Raw genomic sequence first — 22,356 nt, 5'->3', positions numbered from 1 at the left:
ATTGCCCCTTTTTTGGGAAGATTGTTCGCTTCCTCATTTCCTGATATATCTTGGTGACTTGGTAGCCACATTAGGATTACTTGGCTTTTGTTAATTCGTGCTTTTAAAGTTTATTTACACTCCTATACTAGTTTAGACGTGAACTCATAGCTTTCAGGACTTTAAAGGCCGCTCGGCTCTCTGAGAGAATGTGGATGTTTTTTCATGATGATCCTTTTACATTTCTTTATTTTCTCAGCTCCTCCATACGTTATTTCTTGTTTAGATTTCCATGCTTCTTCTAGCGTTACCTTTTGTTCTAATTCCCCAAATACTGTATCCATAGCTTCTAGGCATTTACATTTGTTTCCTTATGTATCGAAGGTCACTGATATCACCCGTTCTCCTTTGTTTCTTCTATCTCTATTTCCGGTTCTGTGTTCTCCAATCTAGTTCGTACCTATTTCTACCTCTAGTATTGCTACTATCTCTCCAATTATCCTTTCTTTCATATTATCTGTATATTTTGTATAATCTATTATACTTTTTGCATTTCTTCCTTCTGCTATAATTTTTTTGTTTCTTAGCTTTTGTCGTCCATATGATTTCCATATTACCAGTTTATTTCTAATAGAAAGTTCAATCATTCTTGTCGCATTCCTGTTTATTATTTTTTCTTCTGTTTTCCCATACATTCTAGACCTAGATTTTCTATTCGGACATTGCAATCTCTTATTATAATTATTCTTTCATTTTTTTCTGTGGTTCCGTTTACATAATTCTTCAGGTAATTGTGAAATTCCTACATTTTTTCTCTTTCGTTCCTTCCGGTAATGTATTGTGTGAAATATTTAATTCCAAATATATTATCCTCGGTCATATTATATTTAATCAACTACTGACGCTGCTGGCCATCCAAGTCCTTCGTTATTACTTCTTTCATTTACTCTCTAACCTTTCTTCTTATCTGAGTTTTGTACATGGTATTTTTTATAGTTGTTATGGAAAAATTATACATTATAATGCAACTAGCTATACTGGCTATACTATTGTTTGAAAATTGGATGATTTCAAGCAGCCTTCGGAATACGATTTATTTGTGACGTGTTCTGGTATTATCTAGTTTTCCTAAACATTAATTTAGTTGCGACTTCAGAATTTTTTAACTTACTAGCAGCCTCGAGACGTTTCAAGCTTCTGGCTGTTCTAATGTATATGACACGAATTAGTATTGATGCCAAACCTATCACAATAGCTGGAATTATAAGCTTCCAATTGACTGATGTAATCAGTCCAGCAATACTAAACAACTGGAGAAAAGTCTGAAAATAATTATTGGATTAAGAGACAGAGAGATCAAAGACATTAGAAAATATTTTATGCAATTAGACTTATAGTCAATATAAATTGGTGATAATAATTGGCATACACAAGTATATACCACAAGATAGCTGAAAAAATTACTACTGTTGAAAATATCGAAAGTCAACAAAAGCTGTGATTTATGTCAAAAGTGAATTCAAACTTACTACTGATATGTTGAATCCGACAAACTCAATATTTATGTCTATTGTTAATTTGACGGTTTTTTTTGTGGAATCATATGAATTTATCATTCCAAAATAAATTTGTAATATCACAAGACATTTAGGGAGTAATTCACACAGTAAAATAATAAAGTAAATAAATAGCTACTATATTGCATCTATCAATAAATTGTCATTCTTTTCTTAGGTTCCACGAAACCCCTAGAAATCTTATTGTTTTTCAAAAATTGATTTTCAAAGTTCTTAAATTTAATATCTTCTCCGGCATAATTCAACTAAGAATAAGACCCCTTTAAAAAGAGAAAAAGAGGCGATAACATATTTATCAAAGAGTAAGGGTAAAATTATTGACATAATGGATAGAACTGTTAAAAACAGTATTTTAATTTGCATATAAAGAAGTAGTATACTACTCGGCAATTTTCGACTGCAGTCTTTTTCCTCTGATAAGGCAACAATAGATGGTTCTGATCAATTTTTGGTAATATTTTTCACATCCGTTGCTAGATTAAACATAAATCACTGCTAAGCCATAGATGGAAAATATAAGGATCACTGCAGGTTTCATACAGATCAAATGAGTCAGCTAGTGATATAACGAGTTTAATTTGTTCCATAGACAAGCCTGGAAAAACAGAAAAGTATATCTCTCTCAAAAGCTCAAAGACAAATTGACGATTGATGCCTTCGATATTGAACAATGAAGTAATGAAGTAACCCATCTTATTAGTCCAATATAACTAATACATATAAAGGATTATTGCAGCTGCATGTCTCATTCCTTCAATCTCGTAGATGTCATCATCCTACCACCACTTTGTGGGACATGTGATAAACCAATTTAAAAGAAAGCAGCCAGGAAAATATTAGGTCAGACATATTGCTGTAATGCTGAATAATTTGCTAAGAGCTATCTGAAAGTCATGCTTATTCGATAAGCAACCATTCCCCAGCTAGCAAGGGCACGTCATAATGACGTCAACATTTGGTGATCACTGGTCGAAAACACTGAGACCACCAAAAATCGACGTGATAATAACGTCAAATAATTGACGTGTATAACACGACATCTTGTCACGTCATAATGACGAGACTATTTAGTGATAACTCATCTGAAAAAATCAGATATATTTCATTTGTTTTATTTTGTGACTAATGTAATTATTTTGTGAGGCTATTTTCGATAATAAACAACCATGACACTGAAAATTCCAGCATTTTTTTATTTATTAAGTCCAAAAAAAATTGAGATCTTTTTATATAGTATTTAAACAAAACCTATAATATTATCTAATATCTATAAATAATTTTTTTTAAGAAACTTCCTATAAAAATTTATAATTGGCGGGATCTACTAAGGTAACGCGTATGCGCTTGCGCCGCTAGCCAACATGATGATGACAACCCGCCATCCACAACGAACAAACGAACGGCCATTGTGATTTTATATTAATTATAAACCGGCTTGGTTATTATGATTATATATTTTATTATGAATATATATTTTATTTAATAATAGTTAGATGATCTGCGGTGCTGCTATTAGTGTTTTTAGTTTTTCTGTTGTTCCATTGTGGTAAGTATAATAATTATTATAGTTATTTATATTTTTTGATTTGAATATATCTGGTTAAAGGTTATGGCATGTATAGTCGAAAATGATAATACAATTTCTCAATTCTTAATTTTATTCAGTTATAATTTTCATGTTTCAAGCGAAACATTTATGATTGGGAAATAGCCAATTGGAGGTATTGATTGAATAAATTGCCTCCAAAATTTTAGCGCTCAAATAGATGAAGAAACTCAATAAACCATATGTCTTAACTTCATACATTGACTTAAATGGCTATATTTGTAGTGCTATGATTTACCTTGTTTGTCTCAAATAGAAGTAGATTTTATGCATTTTTATTAACTTGGTATTTAGCAGTGGTATGAGTTTTGACCTTTATTTTGTAGTTTTATGGTAACAATGGCATTTGTGGGAGTAGAATTTTCCGAAAATGGTTTAATAGGTTTGGTTCATTCTTCCTGGTTCACCCCTTTGAAGCAGAATGTTTTGTGGCCACCATACAGAACAAGTGCTGCTTTCAATAGGGCTCTCACACTATGTGAAGAACCAAATGAACATAATTGGAAGTTGTCTGGAGTAAAAAGAATATTTTTTGAATGTGGTGCGTGATTTAGTTTTGTTTCATTAAGTTTATATTTTCAAAAGAATTTTAAAGAGTTGTGGTGTGGTTCTGGGTATTTGTTATACATATTTGTTTTTTATTTTTCAGATGATCTCAACAAGGCACAAAAAAAACTGAAGAAATGCGAATATAATTCGGACAACCTTACTTCAGATTGTGAGGGAGAGCGAACTAGGAGAAAATTCGTTAGTAGAAGGATTTTGAGTGACAGTGAAAGTGAAGGAGAAACAGTATCAAATCTGATAAGGCCTCCATCTTTCCAAAAATATATTTCTGAGTGGCTCTGGTAAGTACACTTTTCTATAAATATGTTTCTATTTAAAATAGCTTTAATCGAAATAATGTCTAACTTATTTTTTTATTTACAAATAATTTTTTAAGAGGATGAAATATTTTTATAGATATTAATAGGTATGAGATCAAACTGGGCTCTACGCAGTTAGCGTAGATACTAAGCGTACAATCTGACACTGAAAATAAATAATAAAAAATTAGAATTTTTCTTTTGTTTTAGGTAAGTCAGCTTCTAGGCCGATTGTGAAACCAAATTCACAAATATCTCCACCAACTTCCACTAGACAAAGTACAGAATTGCTTTCTCAAACACTTGGCGGATCACATTCGCAATCAATTCAAACAACTTCCAATATACAGTCTGAAGAGAATACAGATAGAATTCATCCAAAAAGTAGGTTCTTTTATTTGTTTAATACTGTGAATAATTGTTTTTTTATATATATAATAGATTTAGAGAAAATTTTTCTGGAATTGAAAAAGTTGAGAGAAGAGGTCAAGGAAGTAAAGACTCTATTAAAAAACTCTCGAAGTTCAATAGACGATCAAAGGAGGTTTGAAAATTTGGAACAATATTTGAAATCCGAAGAAAAATTTAATGATTTGGTAAGTACTTTTTACATAGAATTTCATTAAAAGTGAATTAAGAATTAGACATCTCCCATTGATTTAGGTGTAATTGTAATCTAAATATTTATTGTACTTACTCTAAAATAGAATTTTGTGATAGTTTTATTATGGAGGTCTATTATAGTAGTTTTATTTTTTGCTTTAGGCATCCTACCTTTCCTCAATTGGAGGAAATGGCACCACAGCTCATGTTAATAGAATCATGAGACTACTCTTGACCAACGGTTTGGCCAAATTGTATAATTTTGCTGGGCAGAGAAACAATAAAGTGCCATTTTCCAACACTTTAGTGAAATCTGTCATCATTCGTAAGTACTACTCGTTGTTTTTGTGTGGTACTGCCTAAATTCGTCCTTCATAAAGCATAATAGAATAATACTATTTTTTTATTTCTGCGACAGGGATAATTCTCATTAAATAACCACTCATTTATTTCGTTACAGGTGCCATACAAATCAAAACTCCCTTGACATCTCAAGCAGATGTGGAAAATGCTATCAAAATATGGCTAAAACATGCCAAACAACGTGAGCAAAAAAGAAATGCTGGTGCTCTGGTTTGATTGTATTATCAACTACTTTTTATGAATTATTAGCATATATTTTTATTTTTAAAAATGTCAAAACGTAAGTTGAAAGAATTGGTTGGTTCAAGACAAAAGTGTAGAAGGGCTTTACAAGCGACCAAACAAGAATTTCAATATATGTCAAGAACCTCTGTTAACCCTGGACGGGGTGCAGAAAATGTTGATGAAACAAATGACTGCTTTTTCTTCAATGATACTATTAGCAGCAACACTAGTAGTACTAGTACTAGTACATCATCTGTTAAAGTTGATAAATCAATCAGTTCTGATAACAATGATTCATTATGCACAGAAACTTCTATTGCTAATGATTTGGCTGAATGGGCTCTAAAACATAAAATTTCACTTTCTGCTTTGACACACCTACTTCATTTGCTTCATCCTTACCACCCTGAACTTCCTTTAGACAGTCATACCTTGTTATCAACCCCAAAATTTACACCAATTGTTGATATAAAATCTGGTCAGTTCTGTTATTTTGGATTGAGGAGTGCTCTTTCTAAGCTTATTTCAAATGATACTTGTGTAGACAAAATTCAAATTAGTTTTAATGTTGATGGCATTCCACTCTTCAAAAGTTCAAAAATGCAGTTTTGGCCTATTTTGGGATTAATAAAAAATATTTCTGGTAGTAGACCTTTTGCAATTTCCATCTTTTGTGGAAAAAATAAACCACATCCTTTAAATACATTTCTTCATCCATTCATAGTAGAATTGAAAGATTTATTGCAAAATGGTTTTGTTATTTGTAACAAACACTTCACATTAGAGGTACATAGTTTTGTGTGCGATGCACCTGCAAGGGCCTATCTAAAAGGCACTAAATTCCACTCAGGATATTCCTCTTGTGATAGATGCACAATTCACGGAGAATATTATAAACACAAGGTAGTTTTCAATGGTTTAAATGGTCAGAAACGCACGAATGAATCTTTTCGCTTACAATTTGATGATGAGCATCATATCTCGCAGACTAGTTTTCATGAATTACCAATTGATCTAATTAGTAGTTAGAAAGCTACTGAATACTTGGATTGCAGGATCCTTGAAGGTTAGATTACAACATCGGAGAGTTAAAATGATTTCAGAACGATTGCTCAACCTTAAAAATATGATACCAGTAGAATTCAATCGAAAACCCCGTTTGCTTAATGAACTAAATTATTGGAAAGCTACTGAATATAGAATGTTTTTAGTGTACTTAGGTCCTTTGGTTCTTAAAGATATTGTGGATTTAGCTATATATGAAAACTTTCTTGCTCTTCATTTTTCTGTTTCAATATTGTTATCACAGAGCCATATTGAAAAATTTAAAATCCCTTTTGTGAGAAATATCATAAATGTATTTATCAAACATTCAAAATCTTTGTATGGTTTGGAGTTCATGGTTTATAATGTACACTTAATGTCACATCTTTGTGATGATGTAGATTTATTAGGCAAATTGGACAATTTTTCGACTTTTCCGTTTGAAAATTATTTGGGAGAGATAAAATCATTAATAAAATCTCCAACCAATCCCCTACAACAAGTTCATCGACGACTTGTTGAAAAGGATTTTTTAATTTCACAGCCAGTATCTAATATTACGTAAAAATTGGAAAGTAAACATACATTGGGACCACTTATTTTTGACGAAAATTTGAAATGGAATCAACAGTTTCATAAATTGAGATTACCAGGCATAACATTATCAGCATGTAATCATTCTAAGGCGGATAGTTATGTTTTAATTGGGAATAAAATAGTTGAAATTCATAATATAGTAAAATCTGCTGACAGTCAAATATATCTTATTGGCAAAGAGTTTCTTGGCTATTCAGACTTATATACATATCCATATCCTTCCAGCAATTTAAATATTTTCATAGTTGAAAATCTCACAGATCTCAAAATATGGCCTGTTGGGAAAATAACTGCCAAATGTATTGTTCTTGAATTAAGGGGTTCTCTAATGGCGATGCCTATTATTCATAGCCAATTTTAGGTTCTTTTTTCCAATTTTTCATGCAAATAGAGCAGTCATTTGTTTCACAGGACGTTTTGACATTTTAAAATATTACTTTCATAATAAATAAACCATATACTATTCAGTATTTCTAATTTGAACAGATATTACAATACATTGTTAATTTGTGTTATGAAAACTGGAATTTTAAGTTTCTTTTGCAGTTATATCATGTTTTTCATGCTATTGATAAATAAATTTTATCAAAATAATATTTTGGTTTATTTTTATAGGTGTGCTCCCTTTCCTATATACATGTAAAGTTTTTTTCTTTATTAAAACAAATTGAAGCCTATTAAACATTTTTTAAACTGGGACAAATTGACGTAGTAGTAGACGCCATAATCACGTCATACAACAATTAAAAATCACGTCTTATGTGACGTGTAAATCATGTGATATAAATGACGTCATTGGTCCGAGACATTAGGAGGTCATTTTCACGTTATATTCACGTCATTACTAGTCATCTCATGACCAGATTCCGACGTCATTTTCACGTGACCTTGCTACCTGGGTCATAGGTCCTGATACGAGGCCTGCCGCTTTCTCTACTACTCTACACTCATCTTTAAACAGTACGCAGGTTCTTGAAGCTTTTATGCCAGTTCAATATCATCAAACTTTTTTCAAGTTTTCAATTGTAGTTTGGATTTAGGTATTCAATAATTGGTAATTGAATACAACTGAATGAATCTATTCATGCGCATGATTAGTAGTACGTTTTTCGAAATATTTGTGTTTCTCTGTGAATTTATTCCTACTACATCCACAATTTGTTAGCGCAGACGTAACAAAAAATTTCGATTCTCTATGAGCTAGGAACGCTTATCGAATCAATATTACAACTAATTAAATACGAAAAGACCTTTTGTTTGTACAACAAAAATGCCTCAGAGTAAAGCTAATGTTCCATACTAATATAAAATTGACTTAACACAAAAAAAGAAGCAGCATTTATTCATCAGTAGGCAACTGAAAGCTGATACGAACGGGTCGGCATTTTTCTGTTTTTATTTCTCTCCAAACAAATTGAAGGTATCCATCAAATTACTTTCCCCTCATCTAAACTCGTCTATAATAAGTTATTTATTAAATATATATGCTGAAGTTACTTACGCCTACGAACACAGCCATTGTTCGTGGTAAATGTTCATCAACAACGCTCAAATCCTGTGCAAATCTATTAAGGACATTCCCAATAAAAAAAGTATCGAAAAACGTCATCGTTGCTCTCACTACTTTATCAACCATATTCTTATGAAGATTAATCGAAGCCTCTATACCCATCTTCAATATAAAATACTGCTTCAGTAACTCCATAACAGCAATAATTACCATAGAGCCAGTATATAAATTTAATGTATAGGATGAAGTAATTTCTAAACTATTTATTTCAATTATCATACGGTTCATGGAATCTAATGAAATATTTGTTGTGTGCTGCTCGATATAGCTATTCGTGAAATTCGAAACATTCGTTGAATATTGCATGTACAAATTATTTGGAAAATTATTCTTCATATGAGTTAAGTTTGATTTCTGATTTAACCTAAAATATCCCATAAAAAAAGAATGTTAACAAATAGCAGACACGATTATTCAATATATAATCACAAGAATTTGGTATACGATTTGTCATACGCTCCTCGAACAAACTCATCATCACAATCAAAACAATTTGTATGAACCATAGTTGAGAAATGAACGTTTTATATTCAAACATTATTTGTTTACATTTGAATATATTTTGTGGTTCTATGAGAAAAACCACATCGATATATCGACATATCGTTCATAAACCTCGATGTTTCTAACATCGATTTTTCACTTTTCAAAATATAGATGTTCTGACATCGATGTTTTTTATGAGCGATGTTGCATCCCTATGCAAAAACCGTGTATGTGTGACAAGGTTTCATTCTTTTCCATTCGGCGAAACCGAATTCAAGACAAATTGTATGGAAAAAGTTAAACGGGTTTTTTATTCGTTTGGTTTGAGTTTATGGTTGGGGCAAAACTGAGTATTTTCACAAAATGAAAGTAATACTTTTTCTTTCTATATGTAAATTTATTATGCAACAAAGTCCACGGATGTGGTCTCGAGGCCTCAAGACAGACGAAATAAAATTAGAAAGTCAACTCGGTTTATAAACTACATCAGACTAAGGTAATAGAATTGATAAGCAGACCGGTCGGTCCACACCATTTCGCCAGACTAATAACTCTCACACACCTCGTAGATGATACATCTAGCGTAACATAAATACTAGAAGTTTGAAAAAGACTTACCAAGTACTTAATAATTTTTGAGAGGCACTGTCAACAAAAATTTCAACTATAAAAGTTACTAGAATTATGGCACCTAAAAAATATCCTCCAAATTTAACATACTGTCGGTACAGTTTAAAATCTACTGTACCAGATTTCTTCTCTTCGTGGTATACTTGCTTTCTACGTATTTCAAATTTATCATCGAGTAATTTAGTTGTTTCAGAAATTTCTACCTCAGTCTCATCTTCTACTTTTCTCAATTCAAGTTGGACTTGTTCTATTTTTTCGATTATTTGTTCAGAATTTTCATATCGACTACCGGCAAAATCTATCTCCCCATCTTTCAATACTATCAACTTATCTGCCTGTTTAATATGCTTGGGATTGTGGGTTACTAGAAGCACACATTTGTTTTTCAACAAACCTTGAATGCAATTTTTAAATATATTTTCTTGTACTCGAGTATCTAAAGCCGTTAGAGCATCGTCTATAAGATATATATCGCTTTCTTTGTATATTGCTCTCGCTAAATTTATCCTAGCTTGCTGTCCCTTACTTAAATTCATCCCTCTATCGGCCACAATAGTTTCATCTCCCTTTTCAAGAATTCCAAAATCATAATTTAATTCACAGGCAGCTATTACCTATAAAATAGAGTTCCAGAAATTGAAATATGACAATAATTAATAATATTTCACTGGTAGGGATAATTTTTTTATTATCTCTAATATTTCCCAAAATTTGAATACGAACGAAAAAAGGGAAAATAAAAAACAGTATATTCGAACTTATTTTCTAATATCTTAATTCGATAAGTAACTGAAATGGACCTCTGGTGAAAATATATTTTAATTAACAAAAAGTTTCGCTTCGAGAATCCTTCTTATATTAAGATAACCCTTACTAAAAGGGAAAGATCTTCTCATATGAAGTTTATCTGGTTCTCTCAAACACGAACTTGGAGCATTAGTACAAATAAAGTGAATAAATGCTATGGAATGGTGGAACTTTTGGAAAAATAGATCGAAGATTGGAAATTTGAGAATTTATATACTTCTACAGAAATGTTTTCTTCACGACAAAAGCAACAACCACAACTGAACGAGTGATTTAGAGTGGTGTCAACTTAAAGATGATCTAAGAAATCAAATTAGTAGCTAGTAACCACCAATGAAAATAAGACAAACGGTTCAAATATTTTAAAAGTCTCAGCTTTTTCAAATGTTCCCAGTAGTAATTCAATATTCCTTATTGCTGACGAAATTATAGATGAAATTATCACTAATACAGATAAAAAGTCAAGTTTCTACTCAATATATGAGAAATTCGGTTATTATTTCGTTTGTAGTCGTGCGAGTAGATGGCCAATGATTTTATTTTTCTTATAAATTAGTTGGTATAAACAGTAGAGTTATATACTAATTCGCCCAAGATAATGTAAAATCCACTTTTTGAAATATCTATGTTCAGTGCATGTGAAGCGCAGCTAACATCGAAAGATATATTATTAGAAAGAGCTGTGTTGGTAAAGTATTAATAGTATGTTGAAAAAATATACCAAAAACCTCATGAAGTTGTAAAATCTGTCTATGATAATTAAGTAGTGAACTTTAACATGATATGAGAGATTTAAATGTGGAAATGTGCCAGTTAAGGACTATGAAAGGTCGGAATGGTATTTAACATTAAAAACAGATGAAAATGTGCTACTTTGTTACCACGCACTCTCGCCGTCAGAAGCTTGTAAAACTCGAAAAATATACGGTGATTTCTGTCTGTGATATGGAAGCCAAAGGACTATTTAAAACATATCTTGTATTTAATCATTTTCATCTTATTTCTCTTCTTGAATGATTGCACAACCCACCAATTTTATTGACGTTTCACACTGAAGACACAAGCTTGGATCAATTTACTAAATGAAGCTCAGAGTTCTAGATGCATCTGCCAGTACAAGAAGATATAAAGCTAGCAAAACAGCAAAAAAAGAGTTGTACAGTTTCTCTTCTTGATTCGTCATCGTTAAGTTGCCTTACGGGTTTTGTATCTCTCTAATTATGTGTCGTGTTAGTTGTTAATTTTTCAAACATAAAAAAATACTTAAAACTTGTTAATAGATGGCTGCTGGCTATTATAATACTGAATTATCTGCGGATTTATTAAGACGTTCAAGTAATAAAATTTATTTGAATTAGGTCTAATTATTCAGTATGTAACATTTTCTTTGGCCATTTTTGTATGTAATATTTTATTTAAAAATATATATTTTCTCCAAGTTTCACTTTCACGTTATTACTGTATAGTAACACGTTCTGTATATTATATTACCATTAAACCCGAGAAGTCTACATTTCACTTGAGTAACGAAATAAGTGCTCTTAGACTAACTTCAATATTTTTGACCTAAGCTTTAGTTCTCAAAATACTATCTTTGTGATACTATATATTGAAAATAGACTATGTTGATATATATTATAAACAAAAACTTATCAGTATCAGCTACCTTCAAATAATTTAAATTATGCGCTATAAAAAAAATTAGATTTGCCAATATTTCATGAACGAAGTCATATCGATAGCTCAGGACTAGAATATCAATTTCACCCTGAATTGTGAAAAACTTCTGTCCATCTCGTTGAAAAGCAAATATCTGAATTGTGGGACTACACGAACACACAATTACACGGCTTGACACGCGTTTTGATTAACCAATTATCGACTTCAGATATCGATGGAGAACTGAAGCTAATTTGTTTGACCTTGAATATGTTATTTATCATTTTTAATCGAAACTCAAAATTTATCTTTCTCTTCTTTCTTTTTCAAAATTTTAAAACAGAAGAGACCTAAAATTAAGAACATTTAGATGCATTAATATATCAAAAGGTCCCTTATACTTAAGAAAAAGAAGAAGAAGATTGTAAGAGGTTAAGTTGAAGAAAAATGCACGTGTATGTAGTAGAATGTATTGTATCAGCTACGATGTAAAATATATAATATAAATATATCATCAAGACAAGAATAGTTTGATTTTCACGTAATAACAACAGGTTATGGGCCCAGGCATCCCGTAAGTTAATACTAAATTTTGTAAGAAAAAAAAAAAAAGGAGAAGGGTAAAAAATGGCAGACAATGGAACATTCAAGAATAGTTTTAATATTGAACCACTGAACAGCAATAACTTTCACACGTGGAAATTTAGGATGCAGACATTATTTATGGAAAAAGAAGTTTTAGATTGTATAACTACAGAATATAACCCTAATAATTACACAGATGTTCAACAAAAGGAAGAAGCCAGAAAACGAGACAATAGATGTAAATCTTATATTGTACAATGCATGAACGATGCACAAATTGAATTGATTCGAGAACAGAATACTGCTTATAAGATGTGGGCCACTTTAGAGATGAGATATGAGAAAAAAGGTATACCAGGCCAAATGGTATTAAGAAGGAAACTCATGGGTATGAAATTAAAAGAACCAAGTAATCTAGAAATATTTCTAACGGAATTTGATGAAACAGTGCGTCAGTTGAAAGTTACAGGAGCAGATTTGAAGGAAGAAGATTTAGTTTGTACCCTATTAATGGCAATGCCCCATACATTGGAAACAGTAATCACCATTTTAGAAAATATACCACCTGAAGACTTAATATTAGATTTAGTAAAAACAAAATTACGTGCTGAAATAGAAAGAAGAAAAGCAAGTAGTGATACAGAATTGAACAAAAATGGAAAAGAATATGTAAAGCCAGCAGCATTTATGGCAAACACAGGAGTGTTACACCTGCGAAGAAAAAGGGCATTATAAAAGAGATTGTGGAAGAAATAATAATGGAAGTAATGTATACAGAGGAAGAGGTAGATACAGAGGGTTTTCGATCAATAAAAGGGGACATTATAGAGGAAGCTTTAATAACCAAAGAGGAAATTTTAACAACTATGGAAATGGATCAAGAAGTACTAGAGGTAACAGAACAGGATATGGCAATATAAGAGAAACAGAAGAGCCTAGAGGTAATTTAGCTGAACATGAAAAACACACTGACACAGGTATATGTTTCATGACTCAAAATAATACTGAAGAAGACAAATCTGTAAGTAACAGAAACATTTTATTTTATATCGATAGCGGTTGTACAAATCACTTAGTGAACAGCAAGGACTATTTTTCTGATTATATGATTTTGAATAACCCTATTAAGATAGCGGTTGCCAAAAGTAATAATTTTATTGAAGCAATAGGTGTAGGAAATATTAAAGTATTTAGTAATGTATATGATAAAAGAATTGAATGTACTATTAAAAATGTATTTTATGTACCAAATCTTAGACAAAATTTGATGTCCGTAAAACAGTTGGAACTTGGCAACATCAAAGTAGTTTTTGAAAGGGGTAAAGTATTTTTATATAGTAATGAAGAATTAGTAGGGATTGGAAAAGGAAACAAATTATATGAAATTAGTTTTGAGGTAAATTTTAATGAATGCTTAAACACTGAAATAGAAAATAATGAATTAAAACTATGGCACAAGAGATTAGCACATATTTGTAATGGAAATTTGGAAAAACTAATTAAAGGAAATATGGTCAATGGTTTATAACATTTGAAAATCAATAAAATCAATTTTTGTGAATCTTGTATACAGGGTAAGATGACGAGGTTAACTTATAACACCAGGATCAGAGCAACTAGGATATTAGGCATAGTACATTCAGATGTGACCTAAAATTAAGAACATTTAGATGCATTAATATATCAAAAGGTCTAAGAGATAAGAAATTAAAGAAATTTATATATATATATATATATATATATATATATATATATATAAGTATATAAGTCATAAAGCACATGATACATTATCCAAATATTTCACTAAATTAAAATCTAAAACACCAAAAAAACAAAAGAAGTAATATTTTATATCAAGTGCCTTGTACTAATTGTGACGCTGTCTACATAGGACAAACATCTCAGTATTCAGAAAATAGATTAAGAAGTCATCAATACCATGAAAAAATAGAGCTGCATTAACGAACCATGAAATATCAAAAAAAAACCATAAATTCAATTATAAAGATTCAAAAATTCTTGAAACGGAATCTAATACACGAAAAAGGGAATTTTTAGAAATGGTTCACATTCATAAAAACGAAAAAGTTATAATTTGTAAAAAAGATCTAATTATTTTAACTAAAATTTATAACTCTGTTTTGTAAATTCTGATAAAACTACAAATAATTTAATTGATTATTGCTATATATTTGAAATGTAGGGACCAAGGTAAAATTAATTTTTCTTATTAGAACAAACTTCTATTTTGATTTTAATCTTATTTTGATGTTCATGATGTAGGTTATCTATAGATCAATATTAATAAGCAAATTGTCAGTGTCAATATCATATGTTGATAAAGACTTAAGGAAAAGTCAAAACAACAAAACGTCAAAAAAAGACTTATTTTAAAACAGAATAGACCTAAAATCAATAACATTTAGATGCAATAATATATCACAAGAAATTAAATAAATTCATATATATATATATATATATATATATATATATATATATACTAAATTTTCCCGCCAATACCTTCCCAAAATCAAGCTGAACAACAGAAGAAATTTGTTTTGGCTTCTCTCAATCCTTTTTATTATCTTAAGGAGAAAATACTATATTTGGTAAGAATAGTATTTACTAAATCAGCTTCCTGATTATAAAAGTGTAAGATAACACTTGATATATTTTGATGTTATTGTTTAAGAGATCGAAAAACTAAATAAGCCAGAAAACATGCATTTTTGGCAAGGATTTAATTTTTTTATATTCTTTACAATATTTCGAATGATAAAAGTTCTTACACTTATTATCGTATCTCCAACCCATTAATTGTTATGAATTTTTTAAAATTCAAAATCGCCAAAGTCCTAATTTTCCTGAATTAAATAATACCTAAAAAAATGAAATGTTATAATTTTTTATCAAATATTTCAACTATCTTAAACAAATTAACCTAAATAGATGTGAAGAATTTTGTTTTTTTTTTTTTTAATATATGTTTTATTTATGTTAGAACAATATGCTCCCTACACGCATACACTTTCGAGAGAGATGTATTTCTATCTCACTCCCATCTCAATGTATAAGATGAGTGAGAGAAAGGCTGACGACGCGTTTAAAAAATTGTTTGCTATTTTTCAACAATAATCCATTAAAAAAATATTCTTACAGCTTCTAATATAAATATATTAAAGTTTCCAACTTATTATTATGTGTAATGAGATTTTTATTTATTATTTAAATATTTTATATAACTTTTTTGGTTTTAACATAAACAAAACATATAAAAAAACAAAATTCTTCAAATCTATTTAGGTTAATTTGTTTAAGAGAGTTGAAATATTTGATAAAAAATTATAACATTTCATTTTTTTTTAGGTATTATTTAATTCAGGAAAATTAGGATTTTTGGCGATTTTCAATTTTAAAAAATTCATAACAATGGGTTAGAGATACGATAATAGGTGTAACGACTTTTTTCATTCGAAAAGGAGAACCAAAATAATTTTGATTATTGGTGTAGGGGTAGTAGTAAACATTGTGTTCAATTTAGTTGAAAAATTATAACTAACCTGTCGATATCTTTTCAAATCACAAGCTTCTCCAAACAGAATATTTTGTTTAATTGAAGATGGAAATAGCCACGGATCTTGTGACGCATAACTCATCCTTCCTGTATTCTCAATAGTTCCTTCATCAGGAATGTAATCCCTTAAAACTGTTTTTAGAAGAGAACTCTTGCCACATCCTAGTTGTCCTGTCAGAACATTTAAGCCTATCTCTAAAGAAAAACTTATATTTTTCAAGATACTTCTATTATGAAGGTTTAATGAAACCGACTTTAGATGAACTTGAGGTTTGTAGTTGGGAACATCGTTAATTTCAGGTATTTCTTCAAGCTTAAGAATGTTATCAATTCTGTTTAGCGAAGCTGAAAGTTCTCCCAACTTCGTAAAACCCATTGCAAAATCCGTTTCCATCGCAACACGTAAAGCTCCAAATATTTTGATTATATAATAAATATCATCCGCTTCCATGTCGTGGTACATCCAAATGTACATCATTATTACTGCATATAAAGAAAATCTTGCTACAAGATTGCTGGATATTGCTAAAGACAATTTTGAGTATGCAGCCTTTAATAAGGTCTTTAGTTCTTTCCTAAAAGATGAATTTCTGTAGTATACTTTAAATCTCATTAATTAAGAAGAATAAAACATTTATCTATCAATTTATATACTTAATTATTCTACTGATTTTCAGCGTTAATACTATTTACAAACAAACAATATGAGTTATAATAACTCACTGTAATCAATCGGAAAGCTTTTTACTTCTGCAAAAGCCGATTGGCTGAAAGGGAACCATTATTGTTATTGAGGGAAATAATATCATAATAATAATTTTGTCGTTTTCAAATTGAGTTAATGCCCAATTATTGTAAATTTTGTGCTAAAAAATAACTTTAACTGATGAAAATTAAGTATAGTACCCAATTCCAAATAAAAGTCAAGTGTAAGAGGGGTTTGAAAGTTCGTAGACTGAAGCATAGATGGCGCTACTAATATTAAATCCATATGATTTTCAGTTAGCCACAACTTTCAAAAAACACGCAAATTATCTCACCATTCCTGATGGGAACCATTTCAGATCTGTTAACCATAGATTAAGTTATATAATATGTCTTTTATATTATGCTCCATTAAAGTATGCTCTCGAATTACTTAATTTCTATGTATTATTACTGAATCTTTAAAGAATCATAAATATACCTACTTACTATTGTATTCGTTTTGTATTTTATTGTAGAATGACCGTCCTCGATGTCTTCAAAAGCGGTTCCACATGTCCCTTAGACACTTGAAGTTCCCTTAACTTATCAAATTACTAATTTTATTGATGTTACTTGATAACAACAAATATAATTAATTAAAATTAAAATTTGAGACAGCAAAAACTTGCATAGATGGTCATATATAATTTTAACATCCAACGAGAACAGTAGTCAGATTATTGAAACCACTGTATTTATTTATGTTTTATGTTAATAAATAGTTTTCCAAAGTTGTGAATTAAGTTATTTAACCCACATATAAATTTGGCAGCATTGCTCTTTGATGAAGAAAAATACAATTGAAGCCAATGCATGTATTAATAAACATTATTCAGACTTTGAACCAAAATAATCAACCGCTCTTAAAGATTTGCAAAGTTTGACACCATTTGACCAGGAAAAGTCATTCTAAAATTTCCTAATTTCGTTACATACAACACTCTACATCTGGATAGTACCACCCACGAGTGCACAGTAATAATAAATAGAAAAAAAAATTAAGCACGATGAGCTGGAAACATAATCAACATCAAAAATAAAAGGCACAACAATTTCTATTGAAGATCACTTTGACTCCTTCACGTTTCTGCCATTTATCATCCAAAGAGATCGATTTATTGTGGATGGTAACTGGAATGGAATACTTTATGAGGGTCCAGAATAAAAACAATAAAGGGTTGAGATTTGTATGTATCAATTTACAAAACCTGTTGAACTCACTTATTAACCCTCAGATCCCTCACCGATTTGACTTAGGAATCATTGAAGGCTTCAAAGTAAAACATTTTAAATCGTCTTCCGATCATACTCCAATGCTTTAACAATGCAATCCAAAGCCATAGCCACCAATTTTGTAAGCTAAGCAAAGAGACTGAAATACTTTCAGAGCCATAGAAGAATTACAAACTGCAACAACATATGGTGAAAACAACGCAAAAATTGCAATTAGAAGTCTGAAATATCAACTAAAATTCAACAGAGCAGTTAAGCGGTTAAAATTAACAAAAATTAATAAGCAATCATTTGAGGACTATCCAATATTATTATTCCCCTCAGTTAGCTCAATTATTCCTTTTGGGGGGCTACAAAAAACTTTAAAAGGCCACAACAGGTATTTCTACCTGTGAAGAGCTCAACATGTAGATGGGGTAGAAATAATACTGAAAAGCCGAAGTATTTACAAAATATCTATCTTAGATAGAAAATTTCTTAGAGGCAGTTGGAGGAACCTATAAAAAAATTCTCGTGTACTGAAATCAAATGACTAATCCTTCAAGAGACACACTCCAATAAATCGCCGAAAGTTATCACGGGAATTGTATATATATTATTATATAATATATGCCAGATTTAAATTCATTCAACTTATCTTCAACGCACCGACGACGATGTATACAGTGGACGCTGTCACCGATGAAAACTTGAAAAACTCCAAATAATTCTAGATAAGCGTAAATTGAAGCTGATTGAGATAGCTGACGAAAAACCCGAATGGTCCAATGGACGATCACCCGAGTGGACTATATGTGATATACCGACTAAGAAGTCGCTTGGCAAAGTGATTCATCAGTATTTTGGGATGCTTTCATTCATCGACTGTCCTAAAAAGGGGAAAGTCATAAATAATTATTGCCTGGTGTTATTGGAGTTTTGAAGGACGAAACATCCTATTTCTAAAATAAAGACAAATCATATTACAAAAATGATAACGAATAATTTTATGACTGCTGGAATCGTTGCATCGTCATAGAAACCATCTATATTCAATATTATAAAGATTTTTTTCTATGCTTGCCTACAAACTTTTTAGCCCAGTTAAATAACTGAATTCACGGCTTCGTAAAAAACTATTTGATTAGGTACGTAAAAATAAATAAATAAATGCAGTGGCTCCAATAATCTGACTAGCATACTCGACGAACATCAAACAATCAAGAACCCAGTATCAGTATTCAAGCTACCTTAAATACTGAATCCTATCGTACACATCGTAACATATGACAAAAATAAGTAATCAATGGGTTTCAAGTATCTAGTCCATAAATAAGGGACACTTTGAATCAGTTAACTGTATGATTAACAGATCCTAATGGCTCCCATCAGAAGTGATGAGATAATTCTTCCCTCGAAAAAATTCGACATAGATGGGAAAGTTGAACACTAGTCAGGTCTTCTATCGCTTGCAACCACCGGGAATGAAGGTTCTTGCCAACTATGATTCCTCTTATTAGAATAAGAGGATAATAAATAATTATTGTCTATATACTGGGTGGATTCCTTGAAAATTTGATTCAGAGCTGTTGTCGTTGATTTAGGAAAAATGGCAATCCAATCGTTTGTTTCCTTCTAATCGCCGAAAAATCAAAAAGCAAATATAAAGGTGTATAATAACAAATTATATCAAATGGAATCTTTATATTATTACAGTATGCTACACTAAATAAATTATTTCTAATTATGTTAATTCATCCAAGTGAAAGTGCCTTAAATAAACAAAACTTTCAATAGAACATTCGATGCCGAGTAATCAATATTTTATACATAGTATATATATATATATTGCTATGGTATGAATATATCCAAAATAAATTATTAAATAATAATAAGATATAAATAAAGCAATAAGTTCAGTTCTGTTATTCGGTTACTTAGAGCAGTTTATCACAATAAAATAAATAACATTCTTTATATTAAGTTTTGGCCAACACTATATTCTAAATTATTATTTAATTTTGACAAATCCTGTATAATCAAAGAATTTAATCCATAAATTGACAGATAAAAAAAGGAGCACCAACTTCAAAAATTTGTGTGACATACCAACATAAATTTTAAGGTTATAAATGATAAAATATAAAAATTTTGACAACTGCAATGATAAAATTAATAACATAGGAATGAAATAAATACAACAAAGAAATTATAGAATAATATTATTTGAATAAAGTCACAATAATTTAAAAATTTAGAAATGACAATTTAGTAACTAACTTTTAAAATAAATATCATTGGTTAAAAGAAAAAAAAAAGTTTGTTTGAAAAAAAAAGAAAAACAATGAAGAAGAGAATCAACAACGAGAGAAATTTTTTTTGCAAGAGAAAAAAGAGTAAAATAATTTTAATTGAAATTTAAAAAAATTAAAATCTTGATATAAAAGGCATAAAATATTCAAAGGATTGATAATTAATAATTGTATAAGTGTAGTAATAAGAAATTAGTGAAAACAATTAAATAAAGTGAAATGAGTGAGAATACTCACAAAGGGACAATTTCCAAGATAAAGAAGTTGTGAAAAGGAAAAGAACAGGAGTGGAACTACAGCGGAGTATCTGTTTATTCTGCAAGGCCGTAACAATTTCCAATTAAAAAAAAAAAAAAAATTAAAAATACAACATAACAAACACTTAAGGTACTGTTCTATTAAGTTTAAGTATTTCTTTTAGTATATAATATTTGAGTTCACATTTCCATATAATTTAGTTTTATGAGTGTAATTATGAGTATGAATGAATGAATGAATGTTTGTAAAATAAAATAATTGTAATAGCTAGTTAAGAAATTGTATATTTTGAATATTTTATTCATTATAAAGAACAGACCCGGTCTTAAAACTATTATAATCTGACCTTATAACCATAACAATTTATCGCAATAAAATTTTTTAATTTGACCTCACAATATAATACCCTGAGAATAAAAAAAATAATAACATAATAAAATAAAGAAATTCAAATAATTATTAATGGCGCCCAAATTAAAATCTGATTTTATTTAAAATAAAATTTATAAAAATAAACATTACACACTATAATACCATATCAATATATATATATATATATATATATATATATATATATATATATATATATATATATATATATATATATATATATATATATATATATATAGTTTCGTTATTACTTTTAAATTTCTTGGTTAATTCGTAGCTAATAAAGAAGTGTTTATAAAAAATTGAGTGTTCAAGAGATGATTCATATTAGTAGAATAGTGGAAGAGTCCTTAGAGATATTCGTAGTTTCTAAGCGTTTATCCAGCTCCAGTGGTAACCATCAAGATAGTTTATTCCGAAGCATAAAGAATATTCAGGAATGCACCTTAGCATCATCTGTATCCTGTAAGCCATTTTATTTATATCAGAGATCTCTGCCTCAGAATCTCCTGACTCATAGCTTACTATTAACGATACGCTCCTAAGCATAGTAGACTTTAACATAAGTAGAGAAGATTTAGAATTATCTAATTATCCAATTAACTTGAGAATTAACGATTTTAACCGTACAATTACGACAGTATCCAGATATAACACTATTATTGCTCTATTTAAATATTTGAATTCATCAAAATAAAGACTTCTTCATGGTATTTGAAGTAAATTAACTGGTAGAGCCAAATATGTAATTTCTATTTATGGATGCGAAACATGAGAAGCTGTGGAAGACGTCTTGATTCAGAATTTGGAAGACCAGAGAAATGAAAATTCCCTCGCGATGCAATATTTTCGAGAAGAAAACAACATCCGATATTTACAAAAGGGTAATACTCCACCTCAATTTACAATATTGGAACGAGCCACAAACAACTTCTCGGTTCAGAAACAACTATTTTCATCGACCTCTAGCGTTCCCACAATATTCCAACAGCAACCTGTGTTTTCCAACTCCTAATGGCAAACAACTGGATAATTAAATAAGCAATTTTTGTCGAGACAACCGTTATAAAGTTTCCAAAGGCCTACATTTAACAAACCAAGACCTGAAATAAGACAACCATTTAAGACTAGGTGTCTTAATTAACCGAACGTCCGGTCATCCCGGCCAAGGACATCGCAACAACAAAGACCAACTTCCATAAGTATATCGACAGCTGCTACAAATAGGAACAGACCGCTCAACCAAAATCAAAGATCTCTACAATC

At 30.1% G+C, this 22,356-nt stretch overlaps 2 protein-coding genes across 6 annotated transcripts in view; one reads left to right on the top strand and one right to left on the bottom strand.

Moving 5' to 3' along the window:
• The window catches only part of LOC130900427 (ATP-binding cassette subfamily C member 4-like), a 39,929-nt gene that overhangs the window by 5,461 nt on the left and 12,112 nt on the right, over positions 1-22,356 (bottom strand). For 2 of the 3 annotated variants that reach the window (XM_057811042.1, XM_057811044.1), the window contains 4 exons: positions 16,158-16,746; positions 9,535-10,160; positions 8,362-8,794; positions 1,151-1,301 (listed from right to left, as the gene is read on the bottom strand). In XM_057811042.1, coding sequence (XP_057667025.1) covers positions 1,151-1,301; positions 8,362-8,794; positions 9,535-10,160; positions 16,158-16,746 — 1,799 coding nt within the window. The remainder of the gene's footprint in view (positions 1-1,150; positions 1,302-8,361; positions 8,795-9,534; positions 10,161-16,157; positions 16,747-22,356) is intronic. The other variant, XM_057811043.1, reaches the window with a different exon arrangement.
• Positions 2,915-7,454, top strand: LOC130900429 (uncharacterized). 3 transcript variants are annotated; one of them, XR_009060177.1, is made up of 7 exons: positions 2,915-3,102; positions 3,489-3,703; positions 3,812-4,010; positions 4,239-4,412; positions 4,470-4,624; positions 4,794-4,956; positions 5,092-7,454. XR_009060177.1 is itself a non-coding variant. In XM_057811045.1 (5 exons), the coding sequence occupies exon 5, from the start codon at positions 5,265-5,267 to the stop codon at positions 6,246-6,248; it is 984 nt and encodes a 327-aa protein (XP_057667028.1). In that variant the 5' UTR covers positions 2,962-3,102; positions 3,812-4,010; positions 4,239-4,412; positions 4,470-4,624; positions 5,092-5,264; the 3' UTR covers positions 6,249-7,454. The 3 variants fall into 3 exon arrangements, 1 of the variants encoding a protein (XP_057667028.1); XR_009060178.1 differs by lacking the exon at positions 3,489-3,703 and having other exon boundaries at positions 2,920-3,102; XM_057811045.1 differs by lacking the exons at positions 3,489-3,703; positions 4,794-4,956 and having other exon boundaries at positions 2,962-3,102.

This window comes from Diorhabda carinulata, chromosome X, assembly GCF_026250575.1.
Source record: "Diorhabda carinulata isolate Delta chromosome X, icDioCari1.1, whole genome shotgun sequence".
NCBI lineage: Eukaryota > Metazoa > Arthropoda > Insecta > Coleoptera > Chrysomelidae > Diorhabda > Diorhabda carinulata.
This window is presented reverse-complemented; position numbering and strand designations above follow the sequence as displayed.